Source organism: Pectinophora gossypiella, chromosome 24 (genome assembly GCF_024362695.1).
Source record: "Pectinophora gossypiella chromosome 24, ilPecGoss1.1, whole genome shotgun sequence".
Taxonomy (NCBI): domain Eukaryota; kingdom Metazoa; phylum Arthropoda; class Insecta; order Lepidoptera; family Gelechiidae; genus Pectinophora; species Pectinophora gossypiella.
Window position 1 is genome coordinate 8,841,762 of NC_065427.1, and position 22,196 is coordinate 8,863,957.

At 40.1% G+C, this 22,196-nt stretch overlaps 1 protein-coding gene across 1 annotated transcript in view; it reads left to right on the forward strand.

Moving 5' to 3' along the window:
• The window catches only part of LOC126377831 (lysine-specific demethylase RSBN1L), a 28,901-nt gene extending 9,748 nt beyond the window's left edge, over positions 1-19,153 (forward strand). The window contains exons 3-12 of the mRNA XM_050025773.1: positions 1,517-1,693; positions 3,379-3,496; positions 4,003-4,191; positions 5,349-5,489; positions 8,169-8,305; positions 8,850-8,989; positions 10,644-10,794; positions 12,121-12,260; positions 13,088-13,198; positions 13,770-19,153. Of these exons, the coding sequence (XP_049881730.1) occupies positions 1,517-1,693; positions 3,379-3,496; positions 4,003-4,191; positions 5,349-5,489; positions 8,169-8,305; positions 8,850-8,989; positions 10,644-10,794; positions 12,121-12,260; positions 13,088-13,198; positions 13,770-14,383 (1,918 nt within the window). The 3' untranslated portion in view covers positions 14,384-19,153. The remainder of the gene's footprint in view (positions 1-1,516; positions 1,694-3,378; positions 3,497-4,002; positions 4,192-5,348; positions 5,490-8,168; positions 8,306-8,849; positions 8,990-10,643; positions 10,795-12,120; positions 12,261-13,087; positions 13,199-13,769) is intronic.
• The last annotated feature ends 3,043 nt before the right edge of the window (positions 19,154-22,196 follow it).

Below are 22,196 nucleotides of genomic sequence, written 5' to 3' on the forward strand. Positions count from 1 at the left end.
GGTCATTGGTATCCATATGGGAGGACTTGATGCTGGCTACTGACAATGCTATTTCCGTAGCCAAATGCCGGGAGGGTACTATCTAAGTCAATATATATTCAATATTCAATATTCTTTATTTGCATACTATGATGGTGTACAAGTTTGTAAGTTACATGTATGAGTTTCACATCATAGACCCTTACCCTTAGTCTGCCATCATCATCATCTCCCTAGCATTATCCCGTTTCTCACAGGATCCGCTTACCTAACCTGAAGATTTCACAGGTTTGGTTATTAACAGACGCGATTGCCAGTCTGACCTTCCAACCCGCGAAGGGAAAACCAGCCCAATACAGGTTATGATCGCGAGGAATGTGGTTTTCCTCATGATGTTTTCCTTCCCCGCTGAGCGCGTGATAATCATTTATGATCCAAACGTGAATTCGAAAACAAATTCGACAATCATTGGTTTAGGCCTGTGCTGGATTTGAACCTGCGACCTCGAGAGTGAGAGGCAAGCGTTCTACCAGCTGGGCTACCACGGCTTTCATTAATTAATCATATTTACATGCTTATTTCAACAAATATCATTACTGCGGATTCTCTAACTGTTCAGAAGACTGTGGATTGCCTTTTTTGTCTTTGTCTTTGCTCTGCCTACCCCCGTTAAGGCTCTCGGGCGTGTGTGTATGTATATGTGTATGAGGCAAGCTTTCTACTAACTAGGCTACCACGGCTACAACGGTACGGTTACGATATAAGTCTGTCATCGACTCGAAAAGAAGAAGATTGGTCTTCAAATCACAACCCACACGAGAGAAGAACTCATCATGATCAATTTAAGAGCCACGCTCTTGTCGGTGCAGCATTTTCCATGCTAGTTTTTTAGGGAAAAATAGGGCAGTGGTTTCCTTCTTGCCTTCCGCCCCGCAGTACTCTGTCTGACGCGAGTGGGATGGCGCCCAGAGTAGTCTATTTCAAAGCCGTACTAGGACTCCTGTCCTCCGCCTCTGAATAGTACTGACAGTTACTGCTGCCCTCTGTCAGGTTCCAGGTTAAAGTCCCTGTGACTTGCCCCTTCCGTCCTGCATTGCCTTACCGATGGCTCCCATCTTCGCCTCTGCTACCGTTGAGGTCTTTACCCGTATCCCTGGGCAAGGGTTCTACGTTATACTCCGTAGGTCGAAGAGAAGAACTATGTCAGCAATCATCATCACCAGCCCATTAACGTCCCCACTGCTGGGGCACGGGCCTTCCCTATGGATGGATAGGGAGATCGGGCCTTAAACCACCACGCGGGCCCAGTGCGGATTGGTGGTTATTAACGACAGCTAATGCAGCCGGGACCAACGGCTTAACGTGCCTTCCGAAGCACGGAGAAGTTCAAGATGAAAACTTTTTTTTTTTTGTGGTCACCCATCCTATGACCGGCCTTTGCGAAAGTTGCTTAACTTGAACAATCGCAGACCGAGCGCGTTAACCGCTGCGCCACCGAGCTCCTCGACGTCAGCAATATTACATTGATATGTTCCAGGTCATCGCAGTCGTCTCGGCACCACTCGTCGTCCTCCTCGTGCCACCACTGCCGGCGCCGCGCGCGCATCAAGCGCTGCTCCATCGGCGTGCAGTGCCGCCGCGACCGCGCTGCCGCGCCTCACCAGCTGGGCCCGCTGGCCTGCAACCCGGAGGTCAAGGGGCTGAAGTACCACAGGTTGGTTATACATACACATAAATAGATAGATAATAACGGCCTCCGTGGTGCAGTGGTTTGAGCGTTGGGCTCACGATCCGGAGGTCCCGGTTTCAAATCACGGTGGAGATAGATCACAAAACTCGCTTTGTAATCCCTAGTTTGGTTAGCACATTACAGGCTGATCACTTGATTGTCCGAAAGTAAGATGATCCGTGCTTCGGAAGGCAAGTTAAGCAGTTGGTCCCGACTACTATTTACCGATGTAAGTAAGTAGTCGTTACATTAGCCATGTCAGGGGTCTTTGGCGGCTCAATAATAACCCTGACACCAGGGTTGATGGGGTTGGTAATCCACCTCACAACCCACACGATAGAAGAATAGATAGATGCAAATAGCTTAGAAACTTTGAGAGAGACTCGAAGCCTTTGAAATGTGGTTTTGGAGGAGGATGGAAAGAATAAGTTGGACGGAAATAGTTACTAATGAAGAAGTGCTAGTAAGAGTAAGGGAAAAGAGAATATTGAGAGTTATTGAGGACAGAAGAAGCAAGGTGATTAGACACTTAATAAGACACGACGAATTGATTAAAAACACCATAGAAGAGATGATAGAAGGAAAAAGAGGAAGGGGAAGACCAAGAAGATCTTACATGTAAAAGACACTTCTTTTTCCCGAGATCTTCCCCTGGATGATGAGCTGGAGTAGCTTGTACTTGTCAAGTTAGATTCAAATTCAAATTCAAAAATTTCTTTATTCAGTAGGTAACATAGTTACACTTTGAATCGTCAATTTTTACATAACGAACGTCTCATCCGCCTAAAACTACTGCAGCTTCTCACAACCTGTATAGCCGGGGAAAAGAAGCTGCAAGAAAAACCTCGGCACAGGGCCCTAGACGTTCTTTAAAAAAATAAAAATAAACGTCGTAGAACGTCACATCACTAATTTAAAAAGCACCAAGTTCCGGTTGATTGAGGGGACGCCTGTGCCCAGCAGTGGGACGTATATAGGCTGTTTATGTATGTATGTATGTGCTCTTATCGGTGTAGCTCCATGCTTCTTTTTTAGGGAAAAATAGGGCAGTGGTTTCCCTCTTGCCTTCCGCCCCGCAGTACTCTGTCTGATGCGAGTCAGAAATCAGAATCATTTATTCAACGTAATTATCATGGGTTTATCCATGATGTTGTTGAAGGTCAATGTAACATTTTTGAATTTACGTCATTTCGCAAGGTGTTATGGCTGAGGAGAAGAAATGACAAGAAACTGCAACAGCAACACATCTTTTAAAAACCAATGGTACACATTACAAGTTATTTAATAACTAGAGGAACACATTCAATACCAGACATTTTCATCATTTAGGTAATCATTGATCTTATAATAAGCTTTTTTACATAAAGTAAGCTTCACGTGAGCTTTAAATTTATTCTCTGACAAATTTACAATATTATCTGGTATTTTATTGTAAAAACGTATACATAACCCCAAAAAAGATAAATTTAATTTACTTAATCTAGAATTTTGAACAACTATTTTATTTTTATTCCTTGTATTGTGAGTGGGTTGGCGCCCAGAGTAGTCTATTTCAAAGCCGTACTAGGACTCCTGCCCTCCGCCTCTGAATAGTACTGACAGTTACTGCTGCCCGTAACATTTAGTATGTTAGAACGTATCAATCTAATTTTCTCTACGTTATATTTCAGACTGATGCGTGTGGAGACTCACCCGAATGGTGGCGCGAGTGTGGTGTACCTCTATCAGCGAGACGTGGACATGCTGCCTGCCAACCAACAGGAGGCGCTGGCCAAAGAGTTTCTGAAGGTACAAAATTCAAATACACAAATATCTTTATTCAGTTGTTCTTCTATCGTGTGGGTTGTGAGGTGGATTACCAACCTCATCAACCCTGGTGTCAGGGTTACTATTGAGCCGCCAAAGGCCCCTGTCATGACTCACGTAACGACTACGTACATACATCAGTAAGTAGTAACCGGGTATAAAATTAAATAAATACAAAAAGCAAAGAACTACTTACTAGCATAAAATACATAAATAAAAATAAAATAAAATAGATATATTATAATAAAATAAAATTCATACATACATACATAAATAGTGGGGACTTTAATGGGCTGGTGATGATGATGATGAATATCCACACTGCGACTCGTAATGAGCACGAAGATTTGTAAAACTGAAGAGAATTAGCTACTCTGATGGCGGGAGGTAAAGAGTTCCACAGTACACATTGCACCGTAAAAGATTGCCCATAGAAAACGTGATGTTGATGTGTCCCACAAGTCAGTGACTGGTATTCCCCCGGGCAGCTGGTGTTCTCGGAGGACAGCGAGGGCTGGGCGCACTTCGTGTGCGGCGTGGTCCGCGGCGCGGCGGCGCAGTTCCCCTGCCTGCTGCAGCAGCTGGCCTCCGCGCACCCCGCGCTCACCGTCAAGGCGGGCGTGCTGGCCCGCGCCAGCGACATCGAGACCACCACCGTCAGCCGCTACTACCAACAGGTCAGTCACCACATCTCCTGCCGTGTACACTGTGTCTTGGATCTTCTCCCCAAACCACCATCAGGATCATTAAACTGTGTCTTGGATCTTCTCCCCAAACCACCATCAGGATCATTAAACTGTGTCTTGGATCTTCTCCCCAAACCACCATCAGGATCATTAAACTGTGTCTTGGATCTTCTCCCCAAACCACCATCAGGATCATTAAACTGTGTCTTGGATCTTCTCCCCAAACCACCATCAGGATCATTAAACTGTGTCTTGGATCTTCTCCCCAAACCACCATCAGGATCATTAAACTGTGTCTTGGATCTTCTCCCCAAACCACCATCAGGATCATTAAACTGTGTCTTGGATCTTCTCCCCAAACCACCATCAGGATCATTAAACTGTGTCTTGGATCTTCTCCCCAAACCACCATCAGGATCATTAAACTGTGTCTTGGATCTTCTCCCCAAACCACCATCAGGATCATTAAACTGTGTCTTGGATCTTCTCCCCAAACCACCATCAGGATCATTAAACTGTGTCTTGGATCTTCTCCCCAAACCACCATCAGGATCATTAAACTGTGTCTTGGATCTTCTCCCCAAACCACCATCAGGATCATTAAACTGTGTCTTGGATCTTCTCCCCAAACCACCATCAGGATCATTAAACTGCGTCTTGGAGCTTCTCCCCAAACCACCATCAGGATCATTAAACTGTGTCTTGGATCTCTTCCCAAACCACCAACAGGATCATTACTGATCCGGCAAAGGCCAAAGTAAACTATACGGGGAAATGGATGGTCTTCCCGTGTCCTGTGGGTTGCGAAGTGGATTACCAACATCGTCAACCTTGGTGTCAGGGTTATTATTGAACCGCCAAAGGCCCCTGAAACAGCTCGTGTAATGACTACATACGCCAGTTAGTAGTAAGTCGCGTGCTCAGCGGTGAAGAAAAACATCGTGAGGAAACCCACATTCCAGAGAAATGCATTTTCGGAGGTATGTGACCTAACCTGTATTGGACTGGATTACCCTTCGCGGGTTGGAAGGTCAGACAGTCGGTCGCTTAAAAAACCGGACCTGTCAAATCTTCAGGTTAGGTAAGCGGACCCTGTGAGAAACGGGATGATGCTAGGGAGATGATGATGTTTATTTTCTTTCCATCAGGTGCAACAAACGTACGCAGCGGGCACGTTCCGTTGCGGGCCGCTGCACCAGATATCTCTGGTGGGAACTGTCCACGAGGAGGTGGGAGGATACTTCCCCGACATGCTTCGGCTGCTGGCCCAGTGCCCATTCCTTGAGATGGTGAGTGACAGAATCATAAAATATAGTAAGTATGATAATTTGTATCACTGACTGAACGTCAAAAGTCCAGGCTCAAGGTCTGCCAAAGAGCGATTGAGCGTAAAGTCCGTTCAAGAATGATCTTCATAAAAGGTAAACAAACCTGTTACTACAAAGAATGTTCGAATTTCACCTAAACTAAGCAAAGTATTCTTCTAATAACATCCGTAGTACTCAATAGATGTATGATGTGTGATCTTAGCTCAATGCGAAATTAACGTAAAATAATTATAAAAACACATTTTTTCACGTAAAAACAAAAATCAAACAAAACCTCACAAAAAAGTTGACATCATAAATTCTTGTTAATCTGTGGCTTACTGTTAATTTGACATATTAGTGAAGGGACATTTAATTCAGGTCAGGAAAACGAGTTCCGTGAATAACTTAAGTGAGTGTACTGTACTTAATAAGCCGACTTGCGCAGAAAAAATGACTTTCAAGTGAGTTAGTGTAACCACAAACAAACATACAATATATCTTCTAATATTATCATACAAAAAATTTAAACAACCCAAGAGAGTCAGTTCATTTTGACAAAATAACTTGCAAGGACTTGAGATGAAGTTCTTTGAAAATCTCATAGATAATAATAATAAAAACACTTTATTATACACAAATAATTACATTTATTTATTTTATTATTGCATAGATGATGTTGTTGAGTTTAGAATAATGACAGTACGGCTAGCGGACCAAAGTAAAAAAAACAATGAAGTGATGATCCATAAATAATTTGTTTTTTTTTTGTGTACTTTGAAGTTTTAAACTGTGTTTACCGTTCTAAATGAAGATCCGGCTGCTGCAAACTCGTTTTTTTTACTACGATAAATTTTTAGGCTATGGTTTACCGGCTGTATGGGCTATGTTCCCTTTGCCTGTTGGATGGACACAATAACAAAAAATAACCTATGGTTTATAACAATACAACTTCCTAAATTGAAACGAATTGTATGTGATTTTTAAAGAACGTAAGCTGTTAAGTCTCTCATTGCAACTCGCTGTGCGAACTTCGTTACCGCGTTCTAGGCCATCTGACAGCGCCATCTGTTGCATGTGTGCGGAACTACCTGGACCCTCATAAAAGTTACAATTGTAAATTACAAAGACAATTTGATGTACGGTCACGAGCATTAAAATGTATACACTTTGCTACCATTTCACATTAACTTTTTTGACAAATTGAACTGTTAGTCTCACTAAATGTCAAATATGTTAGTGCGACAGAGTCCTTAAATGGGTACATTATATTGCTCATGACTGTACAGTACATTGCGGAGTGTGTGATCACAAATATTTTGCAGTTGCAAATTAGCTATATAATGGCCCCGATTCCTGCAGACACCGCCTAATTTTATTTTAAGTTATATCCGTCATTTTCATATCCGTCGAAAAGGAAAGGGACGGATGATTCACAGCTCTTAATTTTAGGAAGAATGAGTAAATGAATGAATAACCCGGGCGAATCAAAAGGTACGTCGCTGGTATGCAATCCGTTTGACGTGCTGTCTACTTAACTGTGTCGGGTTATTGACGGATGTAAAATTTTTAGACGGTTGGTTTAGATTTGTGCTTAAAATTGACGTGTGTTCCATAAATTTAATGCTTGTCGATTACCCGTCCCTTTCCTTTTCGGCGGATAAGAAAATGACAGATATAACTTAAAATAAAATTAGATTGTATTTACAGGAATTAGCACCAATGAACACCAAATTATCGTTATAATTTACAATTGTTAGTTTTGTGAAGCAGGCCCCTGGTCAACTAATTGGGTCCGCCACACACAGTCAATAATAGGCTAGTTTACAACTAGTCAAATCAGTTACTTTTTACTAAACGTCAAAACACGAAGTTACCATGGAATTTGTATGAAAAAGCACACTGTGACGTCATATAAAAACGTGATAAAATGTCGGATTTATTATTACGTTTTTCTTAATTAAAAATCATAAAAAAAAAACAAGCTGTAGCGGACCCAACTAGTTGGCCACCTAGTTCCGCTCACATGCAACAGATGGCGCCACATTCAATAATGCAGTGTTCAAGCGGTCGTGAAACGCGGTATCGAAGTTTACACAGCAAAACGCATATATATACTGTAGGATCGTCGATCCCTAGTCACACTACTAACTTGTGGTTATCGGGGTACTATGCTCAGTTTGGTACCCCGAAAACATCCTTTAGCGGCAGCACACCCTCGCCGCCAAAAAGCTAAAAAAAAACTTGAAGCTTGTGCGGATTTTATTATGTATGATTTGAATATGCTTTCCCTTATTTATTTTTTTTATTTTGTTTTAATATGAATGTTGGTACTGACGAAGCCTGTGGTGGATTTACATTCTGTTTTTCATTATTATTATTTCAAAGTCATAAATAAGTTAAATAGAAAAAAGAAAATGTTTTTCGTTAGTTTTAGATCTGTGTTTATTTAGTAATAGGAATTTAATAATTTATCTTGAACCTGGTACAGTCATGAGCAATATAATGTACCCACTTTAGGACTCTGTCGCACTAACATATTTGACATTTAGTGAGACTTACAGTTCAATTTGTCAAAAAAGTTAATGTGACATGGTACCAAAGTGTATACATATTAATGCTCGTGACCGTACACGACCCAATTCTCCCCTTATCCAACAGACGATGCCGTGGGGGCCCATGTCGGCGGTGGAGATGGAGCCTCAGGAGTCCAACGACGGGCCCATCTTGTGGATAAGACCTGGAGAACAGCTGGTGCCCACGGCTGAGCTCGGGAAGAGTCCTATTAAGAAGAGGCGGTAAGTTTACATTACGATTTTTAACATTTTCAATGATACTTCTCTTCTGTGGGTTATGTCGCTACAAGGTGGACCGACGATCTGGTGAAGGTCGCGGGAAGCCGCTGGATGCGGGCAGCGCAGGACCGATCGTCGTGGAGATCCTTGGGGGAGGCCTATGCCCAGCAGTGGGCGTCGTACGGCTGATGATGATGATGTAAACACTTTAAATATGATTCTTCTTATTGTGTGGGTTGTGAGGTGGATTATCAACCCCATCAACCCTGGTGTCAGGGTTATTATTGAGCCGCCAAAGGCTGACATGGCTCATGTAACGACTACTAACTTACATCAGCATGTAGTAACCGGGACCAACAGCTTAACGTGCCTTCCGAATCACGGATCATCTTACTGTCGGACAATCAGGTGATCAGCCTGTAATGTCTTAACCAAACTAGGGATCACAGAGTGATTTTTGTGATATGTTCACACCGGGATCCGAACCCGGGGCGTCCGGATTGTGAGACGCTCAGCCACAAATGTGATTGTAATAATGTGTCCCCAGCACGGGCATCAACGAGCTGCGCAACCTGCAGTACCTGCCCCGCTGGAGTGAGGCGCGCGAGTTCCTGTTCGAGGACCGCACTCGTGCGCACGCCGACCATGTCGGACACGGGCTTGACCGGATCACCACTGCTGCTGTCGGTAAGGACACCACGCTTCCACCAGTCCAGTTATGTGCCGTTCCAGAGAATTTTCTCTAAGTGGGAATTTTCCCGTTATAAAAACTCTTTACTAAGGAAACAGTTTTTCTTTTAAGAATAGTGTTGGGGTATGTCCCAACGTTATGTTGTAATGTAATTAATGTAAAGGATTGTATTAAAGATGTAAGTTGTTATAACTGTAGTAGATAAAATGTTATATAAATGTGGTCAGCTGATAGAAAGAAAATTCAACGTAGCTGCCGAGTGGCGTTTATTCACACACTAAAATAAATTGTACATTTCATGTAATAATGTCGATATGCAGACGCTTGCATAGTATACGGTTACATATGTGACGAGTGTGCTCGTACAAATAGAATAGAAATAGTTTATCATAAAAGGGCGCCACACACAAATAAAAGACAAAATAACATGATATGAAATTTCCACTAAACAATTACAAAAATAGCAAGATGGATGTTTGTCGAAATGATGATGTTGTTTCCGATCTATGCAATGAGGATATAAACTGCCTATTTCTCCCATCAGGTGTCGCTACTGTTGAGTGTTCTTAAATTTTGACAGTTCTCCATACTAGTTGAATTACGAAAGCGACAGTCGAAGGATGTAAAAAAAACCGAAATTTCTACAAATTAATTTATTGGGATTTCTTCAAGATAAAAAAATACGCAGTTTTACTTAATTAACTTAATACTAATCCACAACTCGACCCGACCGATGCGTGTGTCAAAGTGGTTCCCAGGGCTCGTCTTCGAGGTCACACGCGCTTCCGATGCGCCGCTGCTTCAGCAGTTTCCAGTTTCTATTGCGAAATAATCTAGGCCATCAATGGCGTCATATATTAGTGCCGTGTGCAGCGTTGGGGTGTAGTCAGCATTATACATAGGGGATGATGACGTAACAGTTGTTTAATCACATTGTTTTGGTTATATTTTTACATTGTAACTCTTTGCGCAGCGTTTAACTGCAAAATTATAGTGTTATGTTTATTCCCTATAGATCTGAACGAAGAAAACTTAGAAAAACTTTTTTCAATCAAAACTTCCCTTTTCCAACTGGCTGCTTTTCTTTTTTATAACTCATCCTTTAGAAGGGATACACTCCACGTTGCTTCACATTTTACAGCAATTTATCACGAATTTTAGCTGGACAATGGCCTCGATTCCTGCAGACAACTAATTTTACTTTTAAGTTATACCTGTCATTTTCTTATTCGCCGAAAAGGAAAGGAACGGATGATTGATAGCTCTTAATTTGAGGAAGTACGAATAACCCGGGCGAATCAAAAAGTTATCTCGCTGGTATGCAAACCGTATGACGTGTGCTGTCAACATAATTCTGTCGGGTTATTGGCCAATGTAAAATTTTTAGACGGTTGTTTTAGATATGTGCTTAAATTTGACATGTTTCCCATAAATTTTATGCTTGTCGATTACCCGTCCCTTTCCTTTTCGGCGGATAAGAAAATGACAGATATAAATTAAAATAAAATTAGATGGTGTTTGCAGGAATTAGCACCAGTATGCAGAACTGTCAAAATTTAGGAACACTCAACAGTGCTGCCACCTAGGCACCTACATTTGAGCTTCCAGTTTTTATCCCCCGAAAATGATGGCCACTATTCTCCCCAACAGGAGTGCTGAAAGCGATCCACTGCGGTGACGAGTCGGACCGCGGTAGGATAACCAAGGACGTGGTGGCGTTCCACGCGGCCGACTTCAACAAGCTGGTGCAACTGCTGCAGCTCGATCTGTACGAGCCGCCCATATCGCAGTGTGTCACGTGGTGAGTGGGTGATACGGGCGGGGGTGCGTAACGCGGGGGGTGTGCTACGTAACGTGGGTCATCCGGGGGGGGGGGGGGGGGGTAGTTATAGCGCGTCGTTCGGGGGGTACTTGTACATCATTTGGAAGTGTAGTGCGCGCTTAAAACGCAGGCGTCTCACCCGGTGGGCTAGACCCCGAAGGCGGGGCGAAGCACCCAAAGACCCTTCCGTAGCTACGGGAGGCGAAGAAGACAACCTTCAGGGGCAGGTGCCCCAGAAGGTTTCCCCACACACGTAACAGTGTGTGTGTGTGTGAGAGATGGTAACGTGTGTAGTGCGTGGTTTGAGCGTTGGGCTCACGATCCGGAGGTCCCGGATTCAAATCCCGGTGCGGACATATCACAAAAAACACTCTGTGATCCCTAGTTTGGTTAGGACATTACAGGCTGATCATCTGTTCACCGAAAGTAAGATGATCCGTGCTTTGGAAGGCACGTTAAGCCGTTGGTACCGGCTACTACTTACTGATGTAAGTACGTAGTCGTTACACGAGCCATGTCAGGGGCGTTTGGCGGTTCAATAGTAACCCTGACACACCATATGATAGAAGAAAAATTAGCGCGTAAATTGGGGGGTGGGCGGAGGTGGGTACTAATAAGTAATATAACAAGTATAAGTACTGTTGACGACAGGTCGACATGGCAATCGGGGCATGAGGTGAACCGCGGCACAGTCCCCGCGGCGTCTTAGTCTTAGTGTCGCACGAGTCCGTATCGACCGCGTTTATCGATTATAATCTCGCTCACATAATTTATTACTATTGTGTTTTAAAAATGGCTACGGTTGCATCTTCGTCGCGTGTTCAAGCAAAAAAAAACAATAATTCACTCTACTTTAATGGGAATGGAAAATGAAATGGAAGATTTTATTATAAAAGTCGGAGATACCAGTGACGAAGATTCTTTAAGTTTTTGTAGCGATACGTTAGATGATTCAGATGAATAAATATTAACTTAAATGAAAACGTGGTATTATTTTATTCACATTTTGTTACATACATAATAAAAATATATCGATATTGAAAACGTCACGTCACTAGAGAATTGCCATGTCGACCTGTCGTCTACTTTACTGGTAAGTCACGGAAGGAGTAGAGTGTCAATCGGGGGGAAGTAATGTGTCACTCGAGGGGTGGGACTGAAATCTCCGCGCAATGTGTTTTTTTTTTACATACATTCATAAAACTTCCCACCGGGATAAGCGGAGACTATGGAATTCCATTTGCTTCGATCCTGAGACACTTCCTTTCTTTTTTTAATGTTACTTATATATTTATTTTTTCCTAGGCTCGAAGAAGCCAAGCTGAACCAGTTGCGGCGCGAAGGTGTCCGCTACTCGCGGCTGCCGCTGTGCTCCGACGATATATACTTCTTACCCAGAAACATCATACACCAGTTCCGGACCGTCTCTGCCGTCACCTCTGTTGGTATGTCCCACAGTGTATTAGCGTCAAGAAAGAAGTCGTTGCCATGACAACTGGTTTTTTTTAGGGTCGTTCTTCTTTTTTTGGACTGTATGTTCGTGACACAGATATGTAGAGTAAAACGTTTGCTCTGCGTCAAATTACTGTTTTATTGGATAAACGTAACCGAAACGTGCCGTTTCTGGAATGTTCCTAAAGTGGGAATGTTTTCCTTGTAGAACTCATTATTGGCTGAGCTTAGCCCTGTATTTTGCTGGTTTTCCCTTCGGGTTGGAAGGTCAGACAGGCAGTCGCTACACAACACCACACACACACATACATCCTCACACACACACACACACACACTCACATCCTCACACACACACACATCCTCACACACACACACACACACACACAACACCACACACACACATACATCCTCACACACACACACACACACACACTCACATCCTCACACATACACACACATCCTCACACACACACACACACATCCTCACACACACATACATCCTCACACACACACACACACACACACACACACACACACACACACACACACAAAACACCACACACACACACACACACACACACAACACCACACACATACACACATACAGCCTCACACAGACGTACATCCTCACACACACACAAACACACACACACACACACACACACACACACACACACACACACACATGACATATATCCTCTGCCGAAGATTATCTAGAATATACCGCTTATTGCTGTAATGCCGTCTTTGCCCACATAAGTATAAGTTTTGCTATAAGAAGTGTTATATGAATACTGTTATAATGTCGTGTCCCGGCCAGCGTGGCACCTGCGGCTGAAGCAGTACTACCCGTCGTCGGAGGCGTCGTCCCCGGCCGAGGAGCGGCCCGCGCCCGAGCCCGCGCCCGCGCTGCAGCCCCGCCCGCCCTCGGGTAACCACTGCTTCTTATGTTAATACTGGCGACTAGTGGCGACTACACAAGAAACATTTATTGTGAAGCTGTGTAGGTACGGTCACGAGCATTAATATGTATACACTTTGCTACCATGTCACATTAACTTTTTTGACAAATTCAACAGTAAGTCTCACTAAATGTCAAATATGTTAGTGCGACAGAGTCCTAAAGTGGGTACATTATATTGCTCATGACTGTACATGTATACATGCAGGTGTCATAAACATACATAAATAGCCTATATACGTCCCACTGCTGGCGACAGGCCTCCCCTCAATCAACTAGAGGGGAGTGTTGGAGGCGTTTGGGCTTTCAGCCCGCGACCAACGATTTAACATGCCTTCCGAAGCACGAAATCGTCTTACGTTTTCGGACAATTGGGTGATCAAGCCTGCAAGGTCCTAGCCAAATAAAGGACTGTCTCACAATGTGATTTCGACAATGTCCCTATCAGGAATGGAAACCGAATGTCCACATCTAACCACAAGAGGCTAGAACAAAATAAAGAAAGTAATGTTTTTTCTTTACTTGATTTTTTCATTTACAGAAACCAAAAAGTCATCGACGGCAACAAAACACAAAGTGGGCGTCATAGAAATGCGGGCGTTGAGCGCAAAATTCAAGGAAAAGATGGACAGCAAATCTGTCGAGGTCCAAACTAAATCCGACAAGTCTGAAGACAAGAAAGATAAGAAATCAGAAACTAAAGTTGAGAAGACAGACAAAGATAAAACAGAGCAGAAACCTGATCGCACGGAGCCAAAAACAGATAAAATTGAACGCACAGACCCTAAAGACGAAGTAAAAATCAAAACTGAAAAGACTGATCGTACAGACTCAAAAAGTGAACGGCCAGACAAAACGGACAAGCCAGAAAGAGAACGAACAGACACAAAAACGGACAGAGAAAAATCCGAACGTGACAAAAATCATCACAGGCAGAATCATAAAGACAAAGGTAACCGTGACCGAGACAAATCATCAGACAAACACAGACATCATTCGTCATCGTCATCCAGGCACAAGTCCCACAAATCAGACAGAAGGGACAAAGACAAAGAGAGAAGAGAGAGAGACGACAAGAGACATAAAGAGAGGGATGTGAAAAGTGAAGTGAAAAAGGACACTAAATTACCAGAAGTTGTGCACAGGCCTGATTAAAGTGACTTTTGCGTGAGTTTTGAGTGACTTGCGGTTTGGTTTTGCTTGTGAAGTGTTAAAGGTTCCTTTTTTTCGGTAAATTTTCTCTTTGTGTGTTTACCTAAGCGCAGGTGATTGCTATAAAAACAAAAATCCTTTAAGTCACCGTTAGTATGTTTATTTATACCAGAAGGTGCCTGTTCACTCTGGCCTTGAAAGCACCCGGGTTATATAGAAATACAGAAGACGGCAAAGAATTCCACTCCCTATTTAAATAGGGAGTATTTCAGGGTGGGGGAGGTATTTCTGAGTGCATATAACCCGGGTGCTTTCAAGGCCAGAGTGAACAGGCACCTTCTGGGCGAGCTCCATCTTAGGCCTCGTCAATGCCTTCGGGCAAGTCTGGGGCCAAGAGCAAACCCATCAAAGATAAAAAAAAATATTCTTCACAAGCAAAAGCATATCCAAAAATCAACTCAAAATGTTACCTAATTGGTAATTTTGTAAATAATTTAGATTAAGGGTCTTTTAGAGGCTAAGTGTACGAATGATGCGCAGTTTTAGATCTAGCCAGTGAATTATTTAAGTTTTTTTTTAATTAGGTATATATTTTAATTACCTACATTGTATAGTTAGTATGAAGACTGGAAATTTTATAATTGCAAATTATTATTTAAAATGATCGAAAAAGGATTTATGAGAAAATTGTTTTGCCGTTGTAGGGATTACGAAATTACAGTTAACATTTTCGTGAATTACAAAATTAATTGCATTAAAGTCGTATTCGAAATTGATGTAAGTATTCTTACCGAAATAATTAACATTCTGATATACGGTACAATATGCCAATTTCATTGATTTTTTCCCAGTTTCTTTCAATATTCCATAAGTATTTTTATAATAACCACTCTCCATACAAGTTCGTGATTCATTATTATGTAAAGAAAAAAAAACCCATTTAGATTTTTTTCATTTTGTCCCACATTTTTAACAGTTCGAAGGTCATATTTCAAGCATATTGTTTATATAAAATATCTAAAACTGCGTTTAGAATGTGATCCCGAGAGAATTTTAACGAAATGACGTTTTTATTAAGCAGTTTTTTTGTGTAATTTACTGGGCATTGGATAAGGGATAAGCTAAGGAAGCACACCACGGACACTTCATACAAACAACTTCTGTTTACACAGACTAAAGTAAGACCGAGGGGCATGGGCGGATGATGAACCAGGGTTGATGGGGTTGGTAATCCACCTCACAACCCACCCGATAGAAGAAGAGAAGAAACAAAATGTGCTTTTCCCAATGAACAGTAAGCTACACAATGACACTCCGATTTAGATAAATTTTAAGTAAATTCATATTCAGACACGCAGCAAAGATTGCACTATGAGTATAAATTATATTATTATAGTAATAGTTGATTAGTCTTAATATTTTATGTGATTTATCCCATTTTATTGCAAAATCTCCAAAAATAGTTGTGACTATTTTAAATTTTATGGGAACACAAGTGTTCATCTGAGATCATAGAAGTATTGTATAAGTATGGGTGGGGGGGGGGGGGGTGTAAACGCCCCATTGAACGATCCATCTAAAAAGCAATTTTGCTATGTGTAATTTGCGTAGGTATATAAATACAAGTGCGCTATGTCAACGAACGTCAAATAGCAAAATTGCTTTTTTAGATGAATTGATTCAATATGGCCTTTTAACCCTCTTGAGCGGCTAAAAAGGCCACATTGAAGCGATCCATCTTTGGAAAGTTATATTGCTAATTAATTATTTAGCTTAGATGAATTGTTTTAATGTGGCCTGTATAGACCCCCAGATTACTTTTTATGGACGAGATTTTTTTTTGTGTTAATTTTTGGTCACTTAAAACTTGATTATGTGAGCGCTTTGAAATTCCCGATACATAACATAAACTCACGGCTATCTCCCAAATGGCGTAGTGAGAGGTACAATCATGAGCAATATAATGTACCCACTTTAGGACTCTATCGCACTAACATATTTGACATTTAGTGAGACTTATAGTTTAATTTGTCAAAAAAGTTAATGTGACATGGTACCAAAGTGTATACATATTAATGCTCGTGACCGTACATTCCATCGCATGATGAACTAAGGGTGGTATTTATAAACTATTCTCAGTTTCGAGACTGCCCTCAAGATCATGTCAATGTGACAGTTGTTATATAAAAACAATGACTTGAGCATGATCTTGAGGGCAGTCTTAGCTGAGATTAGTTTATTAATACCACCCTAAGTACCCACACTTCACCAGGCTTCTGTTAGACCAACGTGATAGCCTCCTAAGGCTCCCGGCCCTACTAGTAGTACTAATCCCATTGTTTAACTATTGTGTCTGGAAATCCGGGCCTTACGACGATAGTCGAGCCAAGTGTGTTAGTGAAAACTACACTTAAATTAATAACTCATTGGTGCAAGTCCCATTTTTGGGTTGCCTACAATGAGTTGTTAGTTTTTCGCCAATAGATATTAATGGAAATATCGCAATGGAATAGAAAGATGGTTTAAAGCGCTCATGTACATAATACTAAGTTTTCTTGAAGTGATTTTCCATCAAAAAGTATATCTTTTCTATTATACTTATTGTACACTTCGAAAGTAATAATAGAGGAGCAGTATTATTAACGTTTATAGCAGAAAATATAATATAGCACACACTTGCCGAGAATGATGGCTTTTGGTTGTGTTTTCAAGTTGGTATTCGTAATTTTCTTGACAGAATTGTCACACTTTTTATAACCAGTACGGTAAAACTCGCGCGGGAGAGACCAGCTTATTCTGGATAATTCTATTAAGTCGTCAATCGTCCAATGTAAGTTGATCGCAGGCGTCGAATCGCGCGCGGTACAACTTGTTAGACGTGATTTGATGCCTTCTGAGGTTCGTCCTAGCCGCGTATTTTCTAGCCAAGCACAGGAGTGTGGAAACGAATAGGTCACTTTCAACCTCTTATCTGCCAAGATACCAGACAAGAAATGTTACATTGTGTCTGGTCGAGATCTGCGTTTTAATACGTAAACGTTTACAGAGAACAAAGCGGCAGGCGCAGTTATCATTAACACGAACGTAGCAATGAACGCCGCACATTCCCGGTCGTGATGTCAAACGGAGGGTAAGCGTCACACTTCACAGTCGAAAGCAGTACTTAGGTTTCCTGGGTCATATGATAGGCACCAAGAGGCAGGCAAGCTAAGTAAAGAAGTCTGGGTAGGGATGGGAGTACAGTATTGGTATGGAATATTCTTATTAGAATCTAATACAATGTCGATACAGCGTTCTAATAGACTACTAACGCCATCTATTGGCGTGCCGCAGGTACTGTTTTATATTGTTGTTACACAAGGTAGAATTATCTAGAATAAAATGGTCTGCCCCGCGCGAGTTATAAAAGTTCTAAATGTTGTGCCCAAAACAAGTATGAAGTGTGGATTTACTTCAATTATTTTTATTATTAACAACAAAACAATACCATAAGCCCAATGACAAGAAAATACATCGATTAGCGCAAATTTCTTTTCAATTAATATTATTGTACTAAAATAAAATTCTTAAAATAGATTTGTTGATGTTGTAAGAACTTATGTGAACCATCAGTTTGTTTGGCGAAGATGTAAATTTTGTATAATAAATTATCGTCTAGGATAAGTTGGAGAGTATGAGAATCGGGTTTGAATCATAATTTTATTATTTGTATTGGCAAAAACATTAAATAAAAATGTTGAATGTTTTATTCCTGCTAAATTAGTGAAATCAAAAAGAAAATTTTGTTGAACAGTAGTTACAATTAAGACCATACGAAAAGGGATAAAATAAAAAATATAATTACAATTCCTGATTCTCATTTTGTTAAAAATCATTTATGTAAGTGAGGAAAGGTAAATTATTGTCTAAATATGAGTCGATGTGGACTCACCAGGTCTCAATGTTTGATGGACATTTATAAATATTGAAATTACAATCGAAAAATATTCTAATAAAATTAAAATCTGTATCGAGTAAATTTTGGATGTATTAACACAATATATTTAAAACAGCATAGATCGATGCTTAATGGTATATATAACTGTATTTGTTCGAAAATAACCTTGACTCTAACGGTTGAGCGCATATAGAACACTTCGTATGGCAGCCATCTTGTTTTTCCGCCATTTTGTAGACGGCAATTGAATTTGACCAAGATTTAAATACGTTTTGCGGAAGAAGTATGATCCAGGTGTCATAGTTTCCCCAGGCCGAAAGGTGTCTCCCTGATGCGGAACATTTTGCAAAGATCTAGAAGTTTTCACATAGGTAAACACCCCCGTGACGCTCCTGGGAGGGCAATTATATCAGTCAGTGGGTCTCCACCTATACAGGGTATTAGAAATATTGAGGCGATTCGGCTGATGATTCTGAGTTAATATCTAGTGAAATTTTTCATCGCAAAAGAATAGACTTGAAAAGAATATAAATTTTGCGACGGAAAATTCCACTTTATATTATCTTAGAATCACGGTCTGAATCATCCCCCTTAGTATTCGGTACGATGTCTCTAACATCCTGTATCTAATAGTAAAAAAAAATAGACATCACCTCATCTTCATGCCAATGTCAGTGACCGGGTGCACAGATAAAACTTTCGATTGTAATTTCAATAGGAGAATGTGGCCAATCAGACACAATTGTGATTGAAATATTTATCTTACGATTAGGTGGTTAATTTATTGTTTCACGTTTCCTATATTTTTTGAAAATAATAATTAGATTAATAGAAATGTTATGTGGTTTCATTTCATAAACCTCGTGAACCTAACCTATGAATTGTTTTGACGTTTGACAAAAGTATTTTTCATTTGACTATAAGAGTAGCCACGAAAGAAGTCCCGCGGATTTCAATGGAACTAACGGACAAGTCATAATAATTCTATGCCGATACGCGACACTAGCGCCGTGGCCGCGGGAGTTTTTTCCCCTAATGATTTATTTGACAGCAAGACAGAAGATAGTGTTTACAGCCAGGTGTGAAAGAGATATGTGTTGTTATGAATTATGATAGTTGTTGAAAATTACAACTGTTGTTTTTTTCTGTCTGGATAATAACTACACGAAAACCCCCACACTTTGAGATCCGTATGCGAAAGTTCCTGAAATGAGGATAGAAACTGCCTATTTCTTCCACCAGGTGTCGCTACTGTTCTTAAATTTTGACAGTTCCCCATACTATTTGAGTAAAGAAACGTATTGTTTTGGTTATAATTCTACACTATAACCCTTTGCGCAGCGTTTAACTGCAAAATCATAGCGTTAAATTTATTCCCTAATGATCGGAAAGAAGAAAACTTAGAAAAACTTATTTTAAATCAAAACTACCTTTTTCCACTTGGTGGCTTTTTTGTAACACATCCTTCAGACGGGATACACTCCACGTTGCTCCACATTTTATAGTTTATCACGAATTTTTGAGAGAACTGTCAAAATTTAGGAACAACAGTGCTGCCACCTACATTTGAGCTTTAGTGTCTATGTGGGTTTGATCCTAATTCCTGAAAGTTTCATGTGTAATAAAATGATAGGGATTCATAGTGTATGTCGTAAAACACACCGTCTACTAGATATATTTTTTTATGTAAAATTATTGCTGAAGTTCCTGAAATTCCTGAAAGTTTCATGTTCAATGTAGCAACAAAGTGGGGGTTTATCAAAAGAGGCTGAATTTGAATTATTTTTCGTATAAACCGCACCGTTTTCTAGATATTTTGATGAATTGTACAAGTTCCTGAAATTCCTGAAAATTTCATGTTCAATCTGTTATAGTAAGAAAGTCATGGGGGTTTATAAAAGGGGGGCAAAATTTCATTATTTTTCACGTAAAACGCACCGTTTCAGAGATATTTTGAATTATTGTATTAAACAGCGTCAAATTTTTAAACCTTTCAAAAATTTGCACCATTTTCATGCTACAAATTTTATCATAATAGTACAACAATACAATGCTAATAAGAAAAAAATAAGTTCCTGATAGTTTAAAAAGTAAATGCAGTTCTTGTTCCTGAAATTCCTGAAAGTTTCATGTTCATTGTAACAAAGCCATGGGGGTTCATTAAAAGGGGCTAATTTTCGTTATTTTTCTCATAAAGCGCACCATTTTCTAGATATTTTGATGAATTGTGCAAGTTCCTGAAATTCCTGAAAATTTCATGTTCAGTAGGTTACAATAAGAAAGTAATGGGGGTTTATAAAAGGGGGGCAAAATTTCATTATTTTTCACGTAAAACGCACCGTTTCCGAGATATTTTGAATTATTGTATTAAACAGCGTCAAATTTTTAAACCTTTCAATAATTTTCACCATTTTCATGCCACAAATTTTATCATAATAGTACAACAATACAAAATTTTATCATGTCAGCACTTCAAAATTGGTAGCAATTTAAAACAAAAAATCGAATATCTCGAAAACGGTTCGTTTTACGTCAAAAATAATGAAATTTTCAGGAATTTCAGGAACTCGCGTTCAAGTTGTTTGATACAGTAGCATCAAATTTTTAAATTATCAGGAACTTACTTTTTCTTCAAATTAGCATTATACTCCCATGATAAAATTTTTGGCATGAAAATGACGCAATTTTTGAAAAGTTTAAAAATTGATAGCAATTTTAAACAAAAAATCTAAATATCTCTGAAACGGTGCGTTTTACGTGAAAAATAATGAAATTTTGCCCCCCTTTTATAAACCCCCATTACTTTCTTATTGTAACCTACTGAACATGAAATTTTCAGGAATTTCAGGAACTTGCACAATTCATCAAAATATCTAGAAAATGGTGCGCTTTATGAGAAAAATAACGAAAATTAGCCCCTTTTAATGAACCCCCATGGCTTTGTTACAATGAACATGAAACTTTCAGGAATTTCAGGAACAAGAACTGCATTTACTTTTTAAACTATCAGGAACTTATTTTTTCTTATTAGCATTGTATTGTTGTACTATTATGATAAAATTTGTGGCATGAAAATGGTGCAAATTTTTGAAAGGTTTAAAAATTTGACGCTGTTTAATACAATAATTCAAAATATCTCGGAAACGGTGCGTTTTACGTGAAAAATAATGAAATTTTGCCCCCCTTTTATAAACCCCCATTACTTTCTTATTGTAACCTACTGAACATGAAATTTTCAGGAATTTCAGGAACTTGCACAATTCATCAAAATATCTAGAAAACGGTGCGGTTTATACGAAAAATAATTCAAATTCAGCCTCTTTTGAAGAACTCCCATTTTGTTGCTACATTGAACATGAAATTTTCAGGAATTTCAGGAACTTTAGCAATAATTTTACATAAAAAAATATATCTAGTAGACGGTGTGTTTTACGACATATTAGGAATTAGGATAAAACCAGTGAAGAATTTTCATTTTTCTCTTTTTGTTACTGCACATTATTTTTCTGACGTTTTCCTGGTGCATATTACTCAACGCCTAAAATTCCTATATAGGGTGGGCAGAGGTACTTGTAGGCAGAAGACTGTTATTGGAAATCTGGCGTGGCGTGATGAACTGTGTGCGTGGGATGGCGTGAAGACCCCGCCGGCGTGGTCGATGATCGGCCCAATAGGTTTTCAAATATAATTCGTGCCCAACTCACTTTTTGTGACAACACGTTATCTTAAATTGTGTACCGCATTTGCGCATATAAAAGTGCGCAATGACAACAAATGTCAAATAGCAATTTGCTTTTAAGATTCATTGCTTCAATCTGGCCTTTTATCCCAGCTCTCCGTATATTGGCCACACCGTGTCGGGTTTTAATAAAATAAAAA